The sequence below is a fragment of the Nicotiana tomentosiformis genome, chromosome 4, assembly GCF_000390325.3.
Source record: "Nicotiana tomentosiformis chromosome 4, ASM39032v3, whole genome shotgun sequence".
NCBI lineage: Eukaryota > Viridiplantae > Streptophyta > Magnoliopsida > Solanales > Solanaceae > Nicotiana > Nicotiana tomentosiformis.
Genome location: NC_090815.1, coordinates 92,503,598 through 92,521,539, shown reverse-complemented (window position 1 = coordinate 92,521,539; position 17,942 = coordinate 92,503,598). Strand labels below are relative to the sequence as shown.

General features: G+C 36.7%; 1 protein-coding gene across 1 annotated transcript; it reads right to left on the bottom strand.

The window, feature by feature from the left end:
- Positions 1-496: 496 nt before the first annotated feature.
- On the bottom strand, positions 497-17,687 carry LOC104110809 (exocyst complex component SEC5A-like). The gene is made up of 21 exons (XM_009620365.4): positions 17,020-17,687; positions 15,275-15,426; positions 15,086-15,180; positions 13,929-14,123; positions 13,707-13,834; positions 13,402-13,560; positions 12,458-12,562; positions 10,920-10,994; positions 9,966-10,103; positions 9,683-9,874; positions 7,432-7,575; positions 6,420-6,546; positions 6,136-6,346; positions 3,291-3,406; positions 2,976-3,207; positions 2,513-2,606; positions 2,000-2,077; positions 1,869-1,925; positions 1,613-1,762; positions 1,154-1,369; positions 497-904 (listed from the first exon to the last, which is right to left on the bottom strand). Exons 1-21 carry the CDS (start codon positions 17,455-17,457, stop codon positions 683-685), a joined length of 3,324 nt encoding a protein of 1,107 aa, XP_009618660.1. The 5' UTR covers positions 17,458-17,687; the 3' UTR covers positions 497-682.
- Positions 17,688-17,942: the final 255 nt, after the last annotated feature.

Genomic DNA, 17,942 nt, shown 5'->3' with positions numbered 1-17,942 from the left:
CAATATATAATCTATGTATACGACTAGAAAAAGTAAATAGTAAATCTGACAGGCTATTTGTGTAACAATCTAAAAAGAGTTTACTGTAACTATCTGAAAGGAAGGATCTATTTAAGACGATATATAGCATTGTCCGCTAGTAGAAGGTTCCTTCGTAGAAATAGGGCCAAGCAGCAGCTACCATGTTCTTTTTCCTCACTTTTATCCAACCCCGAGTTAGTCTGTTAGTCTAGAGCAATGATACCAGATGACAGCAGCTGAGACAGAATTCTAGACGTAAGTTGAAGCATACGGACTCCCAACGACATTGGCCCAATCTAAAATTTGCTTTGAGCAAACGACTAGAAGGATACACATACCCAATGGTGTGGTAAAACCAGACGGAGTAATTAGCTACTTGTAGCAACACAAGGTGGTCTGTCCACGGTATACCCCTCAGCTATATATGGGATCGAAAGTAGAATAAGACCAAATACAAGATTAAAACTCAGCCAACTTTATATAAAGAAAATTGCATAAAATCTTTTGAAACCGTACTGGCGAAAAACAGCTTCAATTCTCCGTACATGAATGAATCAGCAAAATTCCTCTCTTCTAACAAAAGAATGTAGGAACTGCTAACATACAACAACTGCACAAGCATTACATAAGAAAAACTGACACAAAAGAAATGGATACTGATTTATCTACGTCTTGGCCTGGAGAAACTTGGGGATCCAATATGTTGTGATCCCCTAAAATTTCTACTGGGAGAATCCATAGGTCCTCTAAAAGAAGCATATGCTGCCTTTGCTGATTCTGGAACAGAGTCCAGGGGAATTGATTCCACAAAGCATGCTGTATTGATTCTAGTCCTCTCAAGTTCAGATTGAAGTAGCTCAGAACTATACTGCTGGGCAAGAGCCTGAGAATTAAAACACAATTGAAATGCAAGTAAGAAAGGTGGAGGAAACAACTCAATGACACTGTCTAAACTAGACACTTTGGTGAAAGGCAGGACTGTGGCCAGGCAAAGCAGCAAAATTGTCGGGTGGATTCAGTGATAATAAGCAATATTCTGTAAGAAAGTCCTATCTTAACTGTAGAGATAACTCAGAAGGTAAGCGGGAAAAAAAATCTGAAAAGAAGAGCATAGAGAGCAAGTGTTACTCACAATCAAGTCATCCGGTGATACAGTCATCCCTTGTTGCCGGTCATCCAGAAATACATCATCACTTCCACGTGTCGGCCGGCGGCTGTGAGTTGGAGTCTCAGTAACCTCAGCAACACACTCTGTTGCTTTCTCTAAGAGGACCCCTTGTAATGTTTTCAGCGACTCCCTTGCTTCATGTGTAAAATAAGGATTCAATATGGTCTCGAAGTAATCAAGCTGCACGTTTAGCCAGACAAACCATCAGAAAAAATCCCAGGAACTATTTATGTTTTTTGGCTCAACATTGAATGCTGTAAACTTAGAGGAACCAAAAGTACTCAAAAAGCAAATGCAAAGCACACAAATGTCTGAGGCGCAAGTTAACTGAACATAGCAACAGTACAGTGTCAATTTTTAGCTTTAGTATGTAGTTATTATTTTTCATTATTTTTTATAAGACTCAGTAGACTGCCAATTCACCTCAAGCATAAGCTGGCAAAAGCCATTCGCGTCTAATGCTTTGAGATCTTTGTCTTGATTTTCATGGAAAAGACTTAGGAAAATATCAATTAAGCCTTCAACAAGAATACCAAGCGTCTTGTCCAGTAGAGGCTTACAACCAGCGAAGACCTGTGAAGAGAAAAATCAATATTACAAAGAAGACCAAGTAATAAGGAAATTTAAAAATTAACTAGTTCAGCAACAGTATGCCCATAAAACAATCAGGGAATTTTACCTCTGCATGTACAGCTACTAGAGTGTGCAGCAATTCCACAGCAGCATCTCGCACACCCTGTAAGGCAGAAAAGGACATGTTAACATTCAAAGGTGAAAACACACTAAGTTAATGAGAAGTGTCTTTCTCACCTTAACTGCTGGCGCAGCACCCCATTGCACTCCGCCATCCAAGAAATAGTTTATAGCTGCTGTTCTAATCAAATTTGTCTGACAAAAATATGCCAAAAAATAGTAATTATGGAGCCTTTATTTAAGAAATGTATGACCATATCAAGCACAGCACATAAATGTTGCAACTTCCTCTTTTTTGGGGGATATTTTACAACTTCCACACCCACGAGGGACCAAAAGATATATCATCTAACTGCCTGTCTCCCAATTGTATTGAATTAAATGATTAGGGGGTGAGGGTTAATCGCAGCACATTGTATTTTGATTCTGAAAAAGGTACATGAACAAGCAATTTGTATGAAAGCACAATGACTATAACTGTATAATTGAATAAACATTTTGCCACATGCTTGGCGCAAATATTACTCATTCAAGAATCTCCAGAGACGTGCAGTAGTTTCTCGACTCAAGGTTCTATTTCTCTTTTAGATTCTTCCAGGTAAAAATTGATACAATAGTTTTATGTCATACCTTTGCAAAAGTGTACTGTTCAAGGACCTTCTCTTCAAGCCCAGCAAAAGACATAATCAATTCTTGGATATCACTGTCCTCTTCATCCTTACCTCTAAAGTAGATATCATAATGACATGATGTTAAACATAATATTTGGCAGTTAAACAAAAAACTTGCCAAAGTCGAGGGAGAAAAGGCCTAGGAAATGATCAACACAGTCTTCTCATTTTTTCTTATTCAACATAAGAATAAGAGTTCTATGCAAAATGTGCAAACCAGTAATGTCCAGTGCAACCAACCATTTTATGAATCTCACCTTGAAATCCGTTCTGCATGATGCTAATATAAGAAATAACATTCCTAAGTCTATCCAGCTTACTTGCTGGGATTTTCCAATATTTCTTATATATTTTGGAGCAAGATATCATTAAAGTGCTTTTAACTAAATGTGTAAACTAAAGAGCAGAAAGTAATTTTGTACCTCGACTGCAGCCAAATTTGTTTGTATTTGCAGTACAATTCACGAGCAAGTTCATCTTTACAATATCCAATATTACTTAGAACCATCAGCAGCTGTCGAAGTGGATCAACAATACTTCCTGGTAGGGGATCAGATGATTTTTCTTCTGGTTCAAGATATCCATTTTGAAAATATGGACTTTCTTTGTTGGATTTATTCAGGTTAAGCTGACTTCCAATTTGCTCCAGATGACCTATAATTATCAGGGAAAACAATTTGTATCAAGCTCTGAAGTCTTTCAGCTACTGAAATGCTAAGGTATCAACTTCTACGTACCAGCAAAATTCAGCAAACAATTCAAGAAGGCAAGTCTAACAGATTCCTGGATTCCTTGAAGCTGCAAGAATATGTCTTCTGACTTCATCGCCTCATTCCGCAAAGACACAATCATTCTGGAAAGAATAAAAGCTTAGCTAACGAAAAAGTAAGAACCGAACAAAAGTTGGGACATACTTAAACTCTCATAATAAAGTAACAGACTTGTTCTCTGATGGCCTAAATACACTGTCAAATGCGGCTTACCACAAGAAGAGTTCATCTTTGCTTACAAGAATTATTCAACCTTTTGATAGATTTCCTTGTAACTTTTTAACCACTGAGGGAGGAGATGTGCCTAGAGTGAATGGAGATACTTTTGATCGATTTCCTTGCAAATTTTTAACCATTGAGGGAGGAGATGTGCTTTAAGTCCCTACGTAGCATGAACACGGATATAAATGCTGCTTAAGAGACACTGAGGAAACAAAAATCTCTATGTTAACTTCCATTTGATATTGTTTTTGATGCCTATGCACAATCAATTCTAGAGGTAGACAGCAGAAAAGGCAGAAAGTTCTAACTTCGTCTTCCAATGCCCAGGCACTAAAAATAAATCACGTGGAAAGAAAATGACATGGATACATATTTGGACTTCATGGACTCCTCGTGTTAATTAAAGAAGCATGGGTCCCTTTTTACGCCTTTGGCTCCTTAGTACTATACAGCTGCTACCTCCTTTATTTATCAAAAAAAGGTCAAAGCTGTGACATACATATGTACTGAGAGCAATGTGTTTTTCTAGCAGTGATATGATATTAGGCATGATCCTAGAACCTCTTACAAGGGGTCCACAAACAAAAAGTCGTCCACCAATTCAGACAAAATATCTTAGTAGTATGGTTCTCAGTAAAGTATATTACCATTTTATCCACTCATTGTCAAATCTCAGAGATGGATATGCCTTTTTGCTTCCTGTTTTCATTTTTTTCCCTTTTCGGGATAAAGGTCAGACACGGATATGATTTTCGACCAGGTAAGGATATCCATATCCCGCGCAAACCAAAATGAATTACTATCCACAGCTAATAATATTAGGTTCCACCCATCCTAAAAGACATCACACTTCCATGTCCCTCCAACAACAAATAAACAGCATGACGGAAAACCTACTAGAATGTTCTAACTTTTAACCTTTGTTAAAGATAAACACTTAATCAGTTGGTGATTCCCAAAACTCTAAAGGAGTCAGAAAGATTAAATCATACATGACTCTCTTGAGGAGAGATAGGAGGTGTTGAAGAATCAACCTCTTCTTAACTAAGAGTTTATGCATCTTCCTAAGCAGAATGATTTTTGGGGCCTTGGGATACTTTTAGAAATCTCACGAGAAATCATTCACAATCCCGCCCATCTCTATTCGCCTTTTCTATCATTAAGAGCAGGCAATCACACCTCAATTTGATCCTAAAAGGATTAGTGATATCCATCATCTGCGGTTTGCGCCTTCAGATGCTTCCATCTTATCTTTACACATTCTCAGTAGGGGACTCCTTTTCTTGCAATGTCCACTCCATCCTTGCAAAAATTTGAATAATAGCTAGTATGAACAAATACACGATCCTTTTGGTATCTCTTTATTCATCACTTTGTTACTCAGCTTTATAGTGTTACTCATATTTTCACTAAATCTGTATGTGCTTTCCTCATTCCTCAATATATCTCAGGAATTTCCCTTCGCCTCTTCTATTAAGCAAAGGTTCCACTTAAGTTTAAAAGGTAACAGAGACTTCAATTACCATCACATTTGAGAAGACCTAGAACAATCAAGTCCTTGGTACATTATTTAACAAACACTGTAATAATGAAATATGTTTTTGTTATTGTTTTGCAAGAATACTTAAGAAATCTTTTGTTCTCTCTCACTCATTTAATGAGTTTTTAGCACTAAACTCCAAGACTTGATCATAGCTGGAAAGGTAAGATTTGAGGGAATTGTACCTTCTCGCCATTTGCCAGTGAATGGCGTACGTGGACAGACTGTAGAACCAGTAAATTCTAAAACCGCCTTAAATTTAGTACATAAGGAGTGGGAGGAGAATCAGTGGAACCTCTATATGGTCTATCACATCTCTATCTGTTCTAGAGGTCCCAGAGAAAGTAGAATTAGTCATCTTCAGGTTCTAATCTTTGTGACAGCTATTCTCATTAGCAAAACTTTCTTTCTAGTGAAAAGACAAGTCTTATCAATAATTATAACTGCAGCATAATCTTTCTAACGTAAGTAAGAGGTACCTTTTGGTTAAATTTTTACCTAATTTATAAAATAAAATTTTCACCCATATACAAGTGGTATATAAATGTAGTGAACCTAGTCAAAAATTTTAGTTTAGAAGTTCAGATTACGTATGCAAAGCCACAAATGACCCTTGATTTAGCGAGTTCTTAAGGGCTTATAGCTTCCAAAGACAACGAAAAGTTAACAATTCCTTCGTCAAGTTTCCTCATTCAAGGGAACCAAGTGATGTTTAATAAAGCTGGTCTAAGGCTCACATAGGTGCAAATTACCACTTATTCACTCTTTCTTAAGTCATGTACTCATTCTAAAGTCTTGCAACCCTAGATTTGAAACACTTCCCAGTGTCGAAGCTTTTTTCCCTTTTTTTTTTTTTTGACAAGTAATGTCAAAGCAACTTTTTAAAAAAATAAGGAAGTAACAGTAAATGTCAAAGTAGCAAACATGTTACATAATGAGAGAATCATAGCTACCCAGACCGTTCAACTTACTGCCATATGTAGGGGTAACTGGATACTTATGTCTTTATGTATAAATATGTACAGCATGTAACAAACCTCTACAACTTACGAATTGATCTGATCCATTGCAGATGTGATAATTGAATGGAAAGCCAAAGGCAAGGAAGAAATGGTATATGGAGATCTATTCCTTTCTAAAATAGATACTGGGACCCAGGATTCATCTTTTGATATCTCTTCAACTGTAGTCCGCATCCATGAACAGAGCCTCAATATGTAAACTTTTGAGACCTCACACTGAAGTGTTCGCAGTGCTGCAACTGTTACGAAGGAATAAAGTCAATCAGATACCTCTCATGCACAATAGTCTAAGCAACTCTAAAATTTACGTACTAGCAACTGAAGGCGCTGATTCTTTTGCTTCAAAAGCTTGACATGCTTTGGATATCTCCTTTATGGCATCACTCATGTATGAGCAAAGAATATTTGATTCTTCAAGATCCCCAAATGCATTCTGGACCTGTGGGAGTAACTTCAATACTCAGATGCATTAAAAAGAAGCAAAACGAACATATGAAATCGTAAGATGTTACACCTCTTTCACCCCGGGACATACAAATCAATTGCAAAGCCTAGTTGCAAATTTGTTTTCTGGAATGCCAAAACGAGGTTGATAACAGAAAGACTAACTACAGCTTGCTCCTAGTGTAAAAGAATGTGAAAACTTAAAAAGGGTACAAAGCCAACAAACTGAAGTAAAGAGCTTAAGCAGTTTGGGTGTAGTCATGCTTAGATTTGTCACAGTAATCATACTGTCTGAAAGAAGGAAAGGCAATGGAGTACTTCAAATCTAGATACTGTGAGCCGCAACCGTCCAATGAATCTAACTTCCTCCTCCGATATAGACTTTCATAGATAAACTGAAACCAACTGCGTCCTAAGTCAAAAAGTGCTGGAAAGGTTATGCTAACACAGACAAACATGGGTGAAAAGTTTACATAGAGAGGTTTTCACTGGGGATACGTTTTCATTATAAAACGCCTTCGAAAGGCTGCTCTTTAGATAATTCGGAGTAATTACATAATAGTGAGCTCAACAAAACCCCTTCCCAGCAAAGAATTACATAATAGTGACCTCAATAAAATAAAACCCCTTCCCAGCAAAACAAATAGAACAAAGAGAAGTAATGTGCAGCAGGCCTCGATCCTCATTGATTGAAAAGCAAAAAGTTTGGAAGTGATAGTCAAATTTTTTTCTTTTTGGCAGGACAAATTTGGAAGTGGGGAAATTTCCGATAACTATTCCTATTACAACCATAAATGGAAGACAACAAAGTCCACAAACTACTCAAAGATTACATATATATCTATACTTTACTCTCCTACCATCAAGATTGGACAATTACCTTGGATTCATAAGCTGATATAGTACTGCGAACCATCCCAGCAACTTCATCAAGTGAATGATTTGAGTACTTCCCATCTCCCGCTTTTTCTTCACTTTTGTTCGCAGAGGCATTCATATTTGAATCAGAGGATACTTGAGAAGACTACAGAACCAGAAGAAAGGTCCATTGAGATCAAAGAAACTAGCGGATGGAAATAAATAACAAATGTTGAGAGATGAGACTGCATATCTTATAGGGAAAATACACAAGTTACCCCTCAAACTTGTCCCCAGAACTCAGTTACACACCTAAACTTTACGGGCGTTCTATTACCCCCTTATTCTTATCCGATGTGAAATTAATAGCCATTGTTCCCTTTTAGCTTTGTTTTTTGATTTCAACGTACAAATCTACTACCACCAGTAAACCACCCTTCCCCGCTCAAAGAACCCGCTTACCCCTTTGTTCCCGTTGGATAGTTCTACGTGCAATTTCATTTGCAAATTTGTGGGTTGTCATCAATTCTCAAGAAAAGGAATTTTGGCTCTGGTGAAGATGAGGGATTGAAGGGTGCTTTTAGTTGGGGGTGAAGTGTTGTTGGGGTGATAAGAGTTACTTTTGACACCACGATGTAGAACAGCATTGTAAGCACCGTTAACACTATGTAGTTGCTTCGCCTTGAATGTGTCGTCCCAAGAATAATGACACAAACACTAATAGGGGAGCCATATTTTTTAGAATCACTATGAAAAAAAAAAGCAAAATCCCAGTAATAAGATAGTGCCGGACAGTAACAAACGTCATCTTTACGGAGTCAAAGAGTTTTTCTTTGACAACACTCTTTTCAAAAAGCTTTTAAATATTCAGGTGGTTGTGTAAAGCAGAAGAGTTGGTGGAAGATCATCCCAGCATGCATCTGGTGGACACTATGGAAAGAAAGGAATGCAAGATGCTTTGAAGATAGAAGTAGCTCGGTACAGAAGATTAAGATGAATTGTATTTAGTTATTTCACTTTTGTTGTAAAGAAAAATATGTAGATGAAGCAGAATCTATCATAGATGTCATACGATCCCTGTGAGATGTGCAGGTGATATTTTTGCATTTTGTAATCTGTAAATATGAATTCCAGCACTTCCTTTGTGCTGATGTTTTAATATACCCGTTACCCATTTTAAAAAAAAGCTTTTAAATATTTTAACAATAAAAATGTTACTTATAGTACTTTTTATTTAGTTTTTAAATAAATAAATTTTACATTAAATATTTAAGAAATCAATGTCCAAATTCACACTGAATTAGATAAGTTCAGCACCGTACTCCGAACACCAATTCTTTTAGGGACGAGGGAGAATCATTAGTTTTAAATAGTGCCAAAAGAAATCAGATATTTCCTCTTTGTGTTTATCAAGCTCTTTGGTGTTTGACATGTTTTAACTTTATAACAGGATCTTGATTACAAACCAAGGGCAGATAACAGATGTAACTTTGTTTAGATATCTATTAATATCGACCAGTGACAGAAGATTTACGTTATCAGACCATTTCTTTTTTTTGAAATTAAGTAGATACATTATCAGACCATTTCTTAACTGCATGTTTTCAATCTTCATGGATTTTCCTCTCGTCCTAGATAATAAGAGCTCAATCAGAAACTAGTAAAATCAGTAGGTCAGATTAACAACGAACCAAAGAAAGAAAATTGACAATTACTTTTCTTTTTATAACCGTGGTGTCCGGCGCAGCTTGCGGGCACCTAAACTAATTCCACAGGTACCTCCCACCAGCACAGGTACCTGGTAATCCTATCCACCAAGGCTTGGACAAATGGAAGGAAATCACCTGCCTCCGCAGGATTTGACCGTGAAACCTCATGGTTCTCAACCCACTTCATTGACCACTAGGCCATACCCTTGGGTGCAGAAAATGAGAATTACTTCTAAACCTAATGCACAAAGTTGTATTCAGAAACTGTGTTCTTACAAGACTCAAAGATTATGCAAATCAACTAAGCAAACTGAGGTTAACCAAACTTATCAATGATAGTCATCCATTTTTTGAATTGTTTAAAACATAAATTGAAACCCCCAAAAATGACAAGTGCAAGATGCAAATTTAACTGCTTTTGTTTCGACACTGAAATAACTCAAAAACACCACAAAAGCTCTGGCCCTCATTGACTTTGTAAATTATCAGAAAATATCTTGTTTATATCCTTCGGATTTTGCACCAACCTAGTTACAAAGTATACTTGGAAGAAAAATTCATTACCTTCGCAAATTTCCCGCTGAAAACTGCAATAGCTACTCTCCAAAAGGCAGGCACATGATGGATAATTACAGCAGTTAACCTCCTTATATAACTTCCTCTGAGAGCATCAACCTTTTCACCACTAAATTCCACTTGTTGTGAATCACCCGGCAAATATGTATTTTCATGAGAATCAGAGTAATCAACATCTGACTGATGATCATTTGGGATAGAAAATTAGTACATTAATGTTTAAATCCAGTTAATTATCAAATGTCTTCTGATAACAGGCAGTTGGGCTTACAGAATGGTTCAAATCTTGCTGAATTTGCCTCCATTTTGCATCAGATAAAGCTCTTTCATGCATCTCATTCCGAAAATTTTCCGTCCTTGATTCATGATCCAAAGTGCATTTCTCAAGCAAACCTCGGATTCTGTGGTTCTGTCAGAGGGACAACAAAGAGAACATTGCAGAATGGTTCAACTATAGTCTATGCAGAAGAGTTGAGGGTTTATTGGAAACAGCCTCTCTATCCTCACAAGGTAGGGGTAAGGTCTGCGTACACACTAACCTCCCCAGACCCCACGGTGTGGGATAATACTGGGTATGTTGTTGTTGTTGTTGTTGTTGTGGTGGTCTATGCAGAAGAGAGAGGGTTTCACAAACCATCACGAGTTTTCTGTTTTTAATGAAATGTGAGCTTGCTCATAAAGGAGGAGAGTTTTGGTAGGCTGGCAGCCAGCATAAAACTTGCCAAAGCATAAAACTTGCCAATTCATGATGAATCCTCATATTACATTTTTAGTTGGTATGATGATGATATGAGTTGAGCTTAAATGAGAATGTGAGGATTCAAATAGTTGACCCCACCTTTTACCATGTTAAGAAAATGGACCTTGAGCCTGCTCAATCCAAAACCTTGCTTATGAGGTAAAAATTGTCCAAAACCACCCAAGGAGACAACTTCTCATACCCTCAATCAACATGGGAACTTAATAGGTTCAATCAATGGGTTCAATCGAAAGGTTAAGAGACATCAAACAACCATGAGTTCAACCGGTAACAAAACTCATAGTGGAGTTAGCAGTTGCTATAAAACAACTCATGATGTAACATTATATCTTGTCAATTGGTCGATCTTTTGTTTCAATTGTTAGTCTCACAAGGCTTTATGTTCAATAAAATTGTCTTTCTAGTAAAAGAAAAAGAAACTAGGAACAAAAATAGAAACTGATGATTGGACCTTAGAGTCCTCACCTGTATATTCAAATAGTGCCACACAGGATCTGATTCGGGTTCCAACTCCAACAAGAGTCTCACATTATTTTCAAGCTGCATGAAGCAATTAAAGTCAAATACGAGTAACAAGTATTTATAGGAAAATATTTTAAATTTTCCTTAAACGTAGAAAGTGACAATTTAAAGTATCTGCATTTAGATGGTTGCACACAAATATAAGGTCCATAATTCAAGTGCAGGGTAACCAATTATCAGAACTGTTTGGTGTACCCTCAGTAATCCGGCAATTGAGACCTGACATACCTTGATATAAGCAATTTCACCCTTCTTTAGCAGAGAATATCACATTTCTCCTTCATATATGTAGCAAGATATCCAAACATTTGTCTGGAAGTTCTTTATCACACAGCAAAAGGCAGTTACATTGAGATTGCAGTCCGATATCAATTTATCAGGCTGATTGTCTACTCATATAAGACATTTGATAGATGATATAGGCACACTTCAATATGAATAAATTAGTTACCTCTATGTGTATTCAGTTCTATCTTATACACAGGAAACAAGAAAATAAATTCAGATAGCAGGTGCGAGGTGATCAACAAGTTTGCACCCTACCATACATCACGAAAAGGAGGTCTGAAGAAAACTATTAATATGGCTCACTGCTTCAAGTAAAAGTACGGTGATGATATACAAAGGAACTTTACATGTTGATGCTTAAACCTTGCTAAGCTTTGAGCAACCTAACGTTGATCATGACCTCCCAAATTCCAAGAAGTGCTTTAGAATTTAGACTCAAAAGAGAGCGTTAGGAGAAGCTATTTGCAGCCAGGAAAGCTCGCTCAGTAAATTAACCAGCTAATATACAATTATAAGATACCCATAATTTTATAAAAGAAGAACACCAATCAAGTCCCTAGACAGCAGTAACAGTACAAAAGGATACCCTAAATCATTATGAACTTAAAAGGACACTATAAAAGAACATGTTTGAGGCATTTCAATCCTATCACAATTTAGCATTAACAAGAAAAAAACAAGTATTAGCTAGACAAGACACAGCAAAAGAGTGATATGCCTCCTTGCAGAAAACAAGTAGGCTCCTTGTATTAGAGTCTAATGTTGTATACCTCTCATATATGGGGTTATCCCATTTCTTTATATGTAATCACTATTTATCCCAAAAATAGGTAGCTCAAATGGATATGACATAAGTAGTCAAATAGAATGGCCTCAACAGGTGACGGGTCACCAAAACAGAAGTGGATGTCTGATAGAAAGGGGAAAGGAAGCAAAGGAAGTTGAAAGGTCCTAGGACTATCCCTAATCCACAAATTGAAAGCTCGAGATATATTTTCACATTTTTAAGTTTAGCAAGAGAAGAGTTCTGAGATCTTTAGTCTTTCAAGTTTCAACAATCCAAGTGTATATTAAAGAACACCTCCTTGTGGACTTTAAGAGAACCAAACTATCTACAGTAACGTCCTAATCATGCACTGGTCATAACTTTTTGACTTTTTAATGTTGAACTCAAGATGGTAACCATAACTTACATTTGTTAGGTCAATCTGAGGATCTTCCAGAGACTTATAAAGCTTGCTTTTAAATTCTTGCATAACTCTTTCAACCTCCTCAAGCACACGCTTCAAAATTCCAACCTGACGGAAAGATATTCAATCAAGAGTGAGTAACACAGATAGGGCAAAAACTATGAATAACTATGAAAAATATTAAGAAAGACAAAGAGATGCAAACAGTAAATCGATTTAGGTCAGAAACTAATCAAAAAAGGTTAAGCATCAGACTATTATTGAACCCAACATGTTAAGGAGCATATAACAATGTCAACTGGAACATGACTACAACGAAATCAAAACTAAGCCATGAAAATATGGAACTCTGTCAAGTTTTAATCAGCTTAACTAATCAGAACACAGTGAGAAGCAGCAGAGGATGTCTAAAGCACATAAAATACTTTTCTTAAATTATTAAATACAAGGTCTCATCAAATAAGGCATCAAGGAGGTGCTCGCACCAGTACATTAAACAAATTGTTAGTAAAAAAGCAAAATCGTCAATTGTATACACGCAGTCAGAAACAGAGGATGTCTAAAGCACCTAAAATACTTCTCTCAAATAATTAAATTCAAGGTCTCATCAAATAAGGCATCAAGGAGGTGCTTGCACCTGTACATTAAGCAAATCATTTTTTATTTTTTTTAAAAAGCAAAATTGTCAATTGCATACATAGGAGAAGCTTCTGCAAAGAAGTCCTAAACTACAATATATGATAGGATCCAAGCATAATCAATTACTGGTAGCACCAATTATAATGACTATAAAACAGATTAATAAGGCCAGGAAATATAAAGGCTAACCACAGAAAGGCACACGTAAAACAATCATATTAAAACTCTATACGCCATTCTCACTTGGAGGATAACGCATACAACACAAGCATATGTTAAATTCATAGCATTAACTAGGTCATCCATACATGAGAAGGCAGAACGATTGACTTTGCTTTCCTGTACTCCCTGACTGCCAGGTCATATTCACCACTACTAATGCTCTCACGAATCGTGCTGGGCAAGTTAAATAGTGTTCGGAACCTCTGCAGCATTCCTTGAACAGATCTTATCTTCTCAGCTTGAGCCTACACAATAATGTTTACACTCACAAAAGTTTTTTAAAAAAAAAACATAAAGTACCATCCATATTCAAGAGAAGTAAAGAACCAGACTTACACACTCAAATTTTATTACATGTATTAATAAAATATAATGAATTGAGCCTACATACCTGTCTTTCAAATAGTGGCCCAAAAGCACGATTAGCAATTGAACTAACTCCTTCGATACAATTAAATAAGTGAGAGGTTCCAGAACCTTCAGGGTCTTCCTCAATCCGTCTTAACTTTGATTCAATATCTACAAAAAGGAAACATTGCCGCCAAACTAAGCATTTTCTATCATAAATGAAGGTAAGACCAAAGTAGCACGTGCTACAGGACGTAAAGCTCACCATCAATTGTTGTTTTGCAGGACACAAAGCAGTCAAAATTTTCTTTAACCAACTGTTTTTTCTGCAGTGTACGTCCTTTAAGATCAGTCTTTACAGCAAGAGCACCTGATTCTAACTCTGAAGCGCTAGTGTCTTGGTGGATCCGAGACAGAAACAACTTCGGGTCAAATTTCTCAGAAAAGTAATTCAACCTCTCTGCAAGATTATGCAAGAACTTGTAAGAAAACTAGTGTAGATAATAAAAATAGTAAAGACATAGGTTCATTTGAGGAGAGTATAAAGGTTCTCCTTCAAATGACTTCTTTTGAAACAAGTAGAAATGACCTCATTTTATTAGTTGAATGACACTAATAAGAAAATTGTTATAGAATTTGGTAAATATGAAAATGAAAAAATTGACCTCCATTACCCATTATTATCATTTATCTACTAGGATTAATCCTTTGAAAAATCCACACATCAGTAAAAGCAATCCTTTACTGCTGTCAGAATTTACTCGTTAAGCTTGTCTTTGAGTGGTCTGATACCTCCTTATAGGACATACTATATTGCAGTGCTACAACATTGAAGATAACCTTATACTCGCAATCCAAGCTTCACATGCTTTCTCACACCACAATATGGTATTTTCTAGTAGACAAGAACAAATCAATTTTACTTTTTTATTTTTTATTTTTGTACTAAAGAGTAAACAAGCACAAATCATTTCCCTAAGGCTCAACCACAAAGGCAATAAGACTGTCAAAAAGCTGCTTGAGGTCCTGATTTACCTGATGCCACAAGAATAAACAGAAATGGAGATAAAGTGCACTATGACAGACCTAAAGGTAATCACAACACAAGTTTGTAATACATCACAAATAAGATCCCCATAATTGAAACCACAAGCACCTGACAGCCGCAGGAACATAAGCTTGATATCATCCAACCCCATAATACGAAATCATTCAATCCAGTAAATCTTGTTATGAAGATCAATCTTCATATTTATCACTGCATCTACACATACACTTGATAACAATGACTTTGAAGGGGCTCAACCATAATTCTTTTCCCATTTTCCCAGATAGTGCTGACCAAATGTGGTCCGAGGAAAATAATGAATCAAAAACAGGCAGCATTATAGAATAAAAAAAAATGGTGACAGAATTAAATACCACGAACTTTGGGGTCTAAATGATCTCTGTCGCCTATGGATGGGGAACTTTGTAAGGTCTCACTGATTAACCGTAATGTTCTGTTGTCAACTATCCTGTCATTAGGAAAACAGCATCAGCATCCCGGTAAGCACAAGTATCAGGAGAAAGCACTTTCCCAAGCCAGATCTTAAACAAGAAGAGAAGTACCCCAACTTCAGAGGATCGATGCATTCCATGCCACGAGGAAAAGACTGCAAATTATTAAGAGCTTTTTGTGGTACAGCTGTCTTCTCTGGCTCAGGCTTTTGAGTGGTTGGAACCACTCTTGCCTCCCTCATCTCACGAACTCTGCGTCTTAGCTGCAAAGATTTTCAATAAGTAAATTTCAATACTTATTCATCATGTTTAAATATCAATTGCCACACAGAAAGGGAACTACCACTCACAGCCTCTGATTTATTTACAAAAGATAAAGAAGACTGTTTAACCAATAACACAAATACATATTGCTCCTCCTGATTATTTTTTGTAAGGTAAATAATTTTACATATAGCTCCATATTGGTATAACAAGACCTAAAGACTAATTCCCTTAAAAATGAACAATCCAAGTAATGCGAATTCCAAAAACTATTCAAAAAATGCAAACAGGCTTATAGTAAAGAACGTTACTAGAAATAGTAAGCAACTATAGTACAAACAGATATGTGCAAAGAGGTTATCCATTGAAGCAAATTCTTTAATCGTATACTTTAAACAGTGTTTTTTTATCAGTATTTAAAATAGAGTTTATGTTAGGCTGCCACCAAGGCGCTAAAACCGTGCACCTGTTTGCCAATGGGCTCTACTTTTTCCTAAAGAGAAGAACCAAACATGAACAATTACTAGCAGTTGATATGTTCATTGTTAACGAAATGGTAATGAACAAATTAGGTACTGACTAAGAACATGAATTAGATAGTTTAACATTAGAAACCTAGTCACTAAACCTATATCAGAAACTTAAAGCCTCACCTTTGCATCTCTATTAGAAATTTCAAATGGTTTCATGATTTTATTCATATATCTCACTTGAGTTTAGTATTTTCATTTCATTTGCCCTTGTTTGTGAATATATTTTCAAGTCATATTTTCTTCCATTACATATTTTTTTCACTTTTTCCTTCATTTTTGCCTGACTGTCCATGCTTTCGTGTTCTGCAGCTTAAAATCCCTATAAAGCTTGGCAAAATCCTAACCTTTTCCCCTTTGAGAATTTTCGATGAAGACTTTTCCCCTTTGAGAATTACTAACTAAAGAGATTCTCTAGAACTGCTCATAGACCTTATACATCCGAAATATATCACTAACGAGGAGGAGTCCTTAAGGCATGAGTCGGAGCATATACTACTAGTATAGCTTAAGAAGCATATATCATTCAAGTAGTACAAACCAGTGGTGGAGGTAAGTGTGTTGAAGGGGGTTCAATTGAATCCCCTTCATCAGAAAATTATCCGTACAAACAAGGTTTAAATAATTGTTCTGGTTAATAAATTATTGAATCCCTTTGAAAATTAAGAGTGTCAATATCACCGAGCAAGTTTGCATTTTTTTGAATGCCGCCACTGGTACATACAACTAGACTGCAACAACAACAAGAAGCCCGGTGAAATCCTACAAGTAGAGTCTAGTGAGGGTAAAGTGTAGGCCGACCTTACCCCTAACTTATGACGGTAGAGAGGCTGATCCTCGGCTCAAGAGAAGTAAAATGAATCAATAAATAGACAGTAGCAACAACAAGGTAGTTAGACATGGGCGCAAATGTATAACAACTAGACTGCCTCAGCTTATATAAACTTGTTGAACATACATATTATCAAACATCAGTATAATGTGTCCACAGTGCATATACAGAAGCAGATAGAACTACTAGTGTTGCTCAATAAGCATAAGAAAAGGAATACATAGATATACCTCAGATTCATCAACACGCTTCCAGCAATCAGGCTCACCACCATCCCACAATCCATCATCCTCATGTGCAGCTCTCCCTCCACCACTTGCTGCCCGATTCCTCGACCCGAACCCGCGATCCTTGGACGAATCCTCATCGCCCGATGATATACTCAGCATCTCGATTTCCGAATCATCGTCATCTTCCACAGACTTCCGCTGCTGATTACTGTTCTTGTTACTGCTCTTCGGCATCGCAGCAGCGTTAGTGTTCTTTCTCCCCGCCGTATTACTACCGGTAGCGCCGGTTCTCGAGTTGGGCTGCGATGGCGGCTGAACGAAGTTGCGAACCGGTTTAGAAGGTTGATGAACCGGTTTCTGGTAATTGATGTTGCGTTGAGCTTGTTCCTGCAATGCGATCTGTAAGAGCTCGTCTTCGTCCTCACTGTCGCTTGACATTTTTTAAAATATATTTATAGAGTTTTTGAAGATTATTAAACTATTCACTGATAGAAAATTAAATGAAAAATTGTAGATGAGAGTTGTTGATATTTTTGGGATCTGTGGGTCGTGTGAATTGTGATGATTAGTTTATTTTTTGGGTTGGTGTAATGTCGGGGAAAATGTCAAATGTACAGAGGAAGTGGGGAAGAAGGAAGGGTATAGGAGAGAATTTTACAACTTCGTTTATGCGACTGCCGCGTCTTATTTTAGGAAAAGTGTAAAATTCGGCCATTCATTCCGTCGTAATACTTTTCTTTTGTCCTTTTTTCTGAATACTACGCTTGAGTATAGGATAAAATCCCATGTTTGCAACCAATATATTCATCTGCTTTCAAATATCGTATATATTTCTTATCTTTATACTATTTGACCAAATTTATCCCTACTATCAGCAAACTTTTCAAAATTATCCTTGATATATTAATAAGTAATCTGAAATC

Excerpts from the sequence above, each read along its gene's own strand:
- LOC104110809 (XM_009620365.4), bottom strand. The coding sequence starts at position 17,457 with ATGTCAAGCGACAGTGAGGACGAAGACGAGCTCTTACAGATCGCATTG. Across the intron at positions 14,124-15,085 it reads TTTAGACCCCAAAGTTCGTG|AGAGGTTGAATTACTTTTCT; the intron begins GTATTTAATTCT and ends ATAATCTTGCAG. Across the intron at positions 3,407-6,135 it reads GCAATGGATCAGATCAATTC|AATGATTGTGTCTTTGCGGA; the intron begins GTAAGTTGTAGA and ends TATTCTTTCCAG.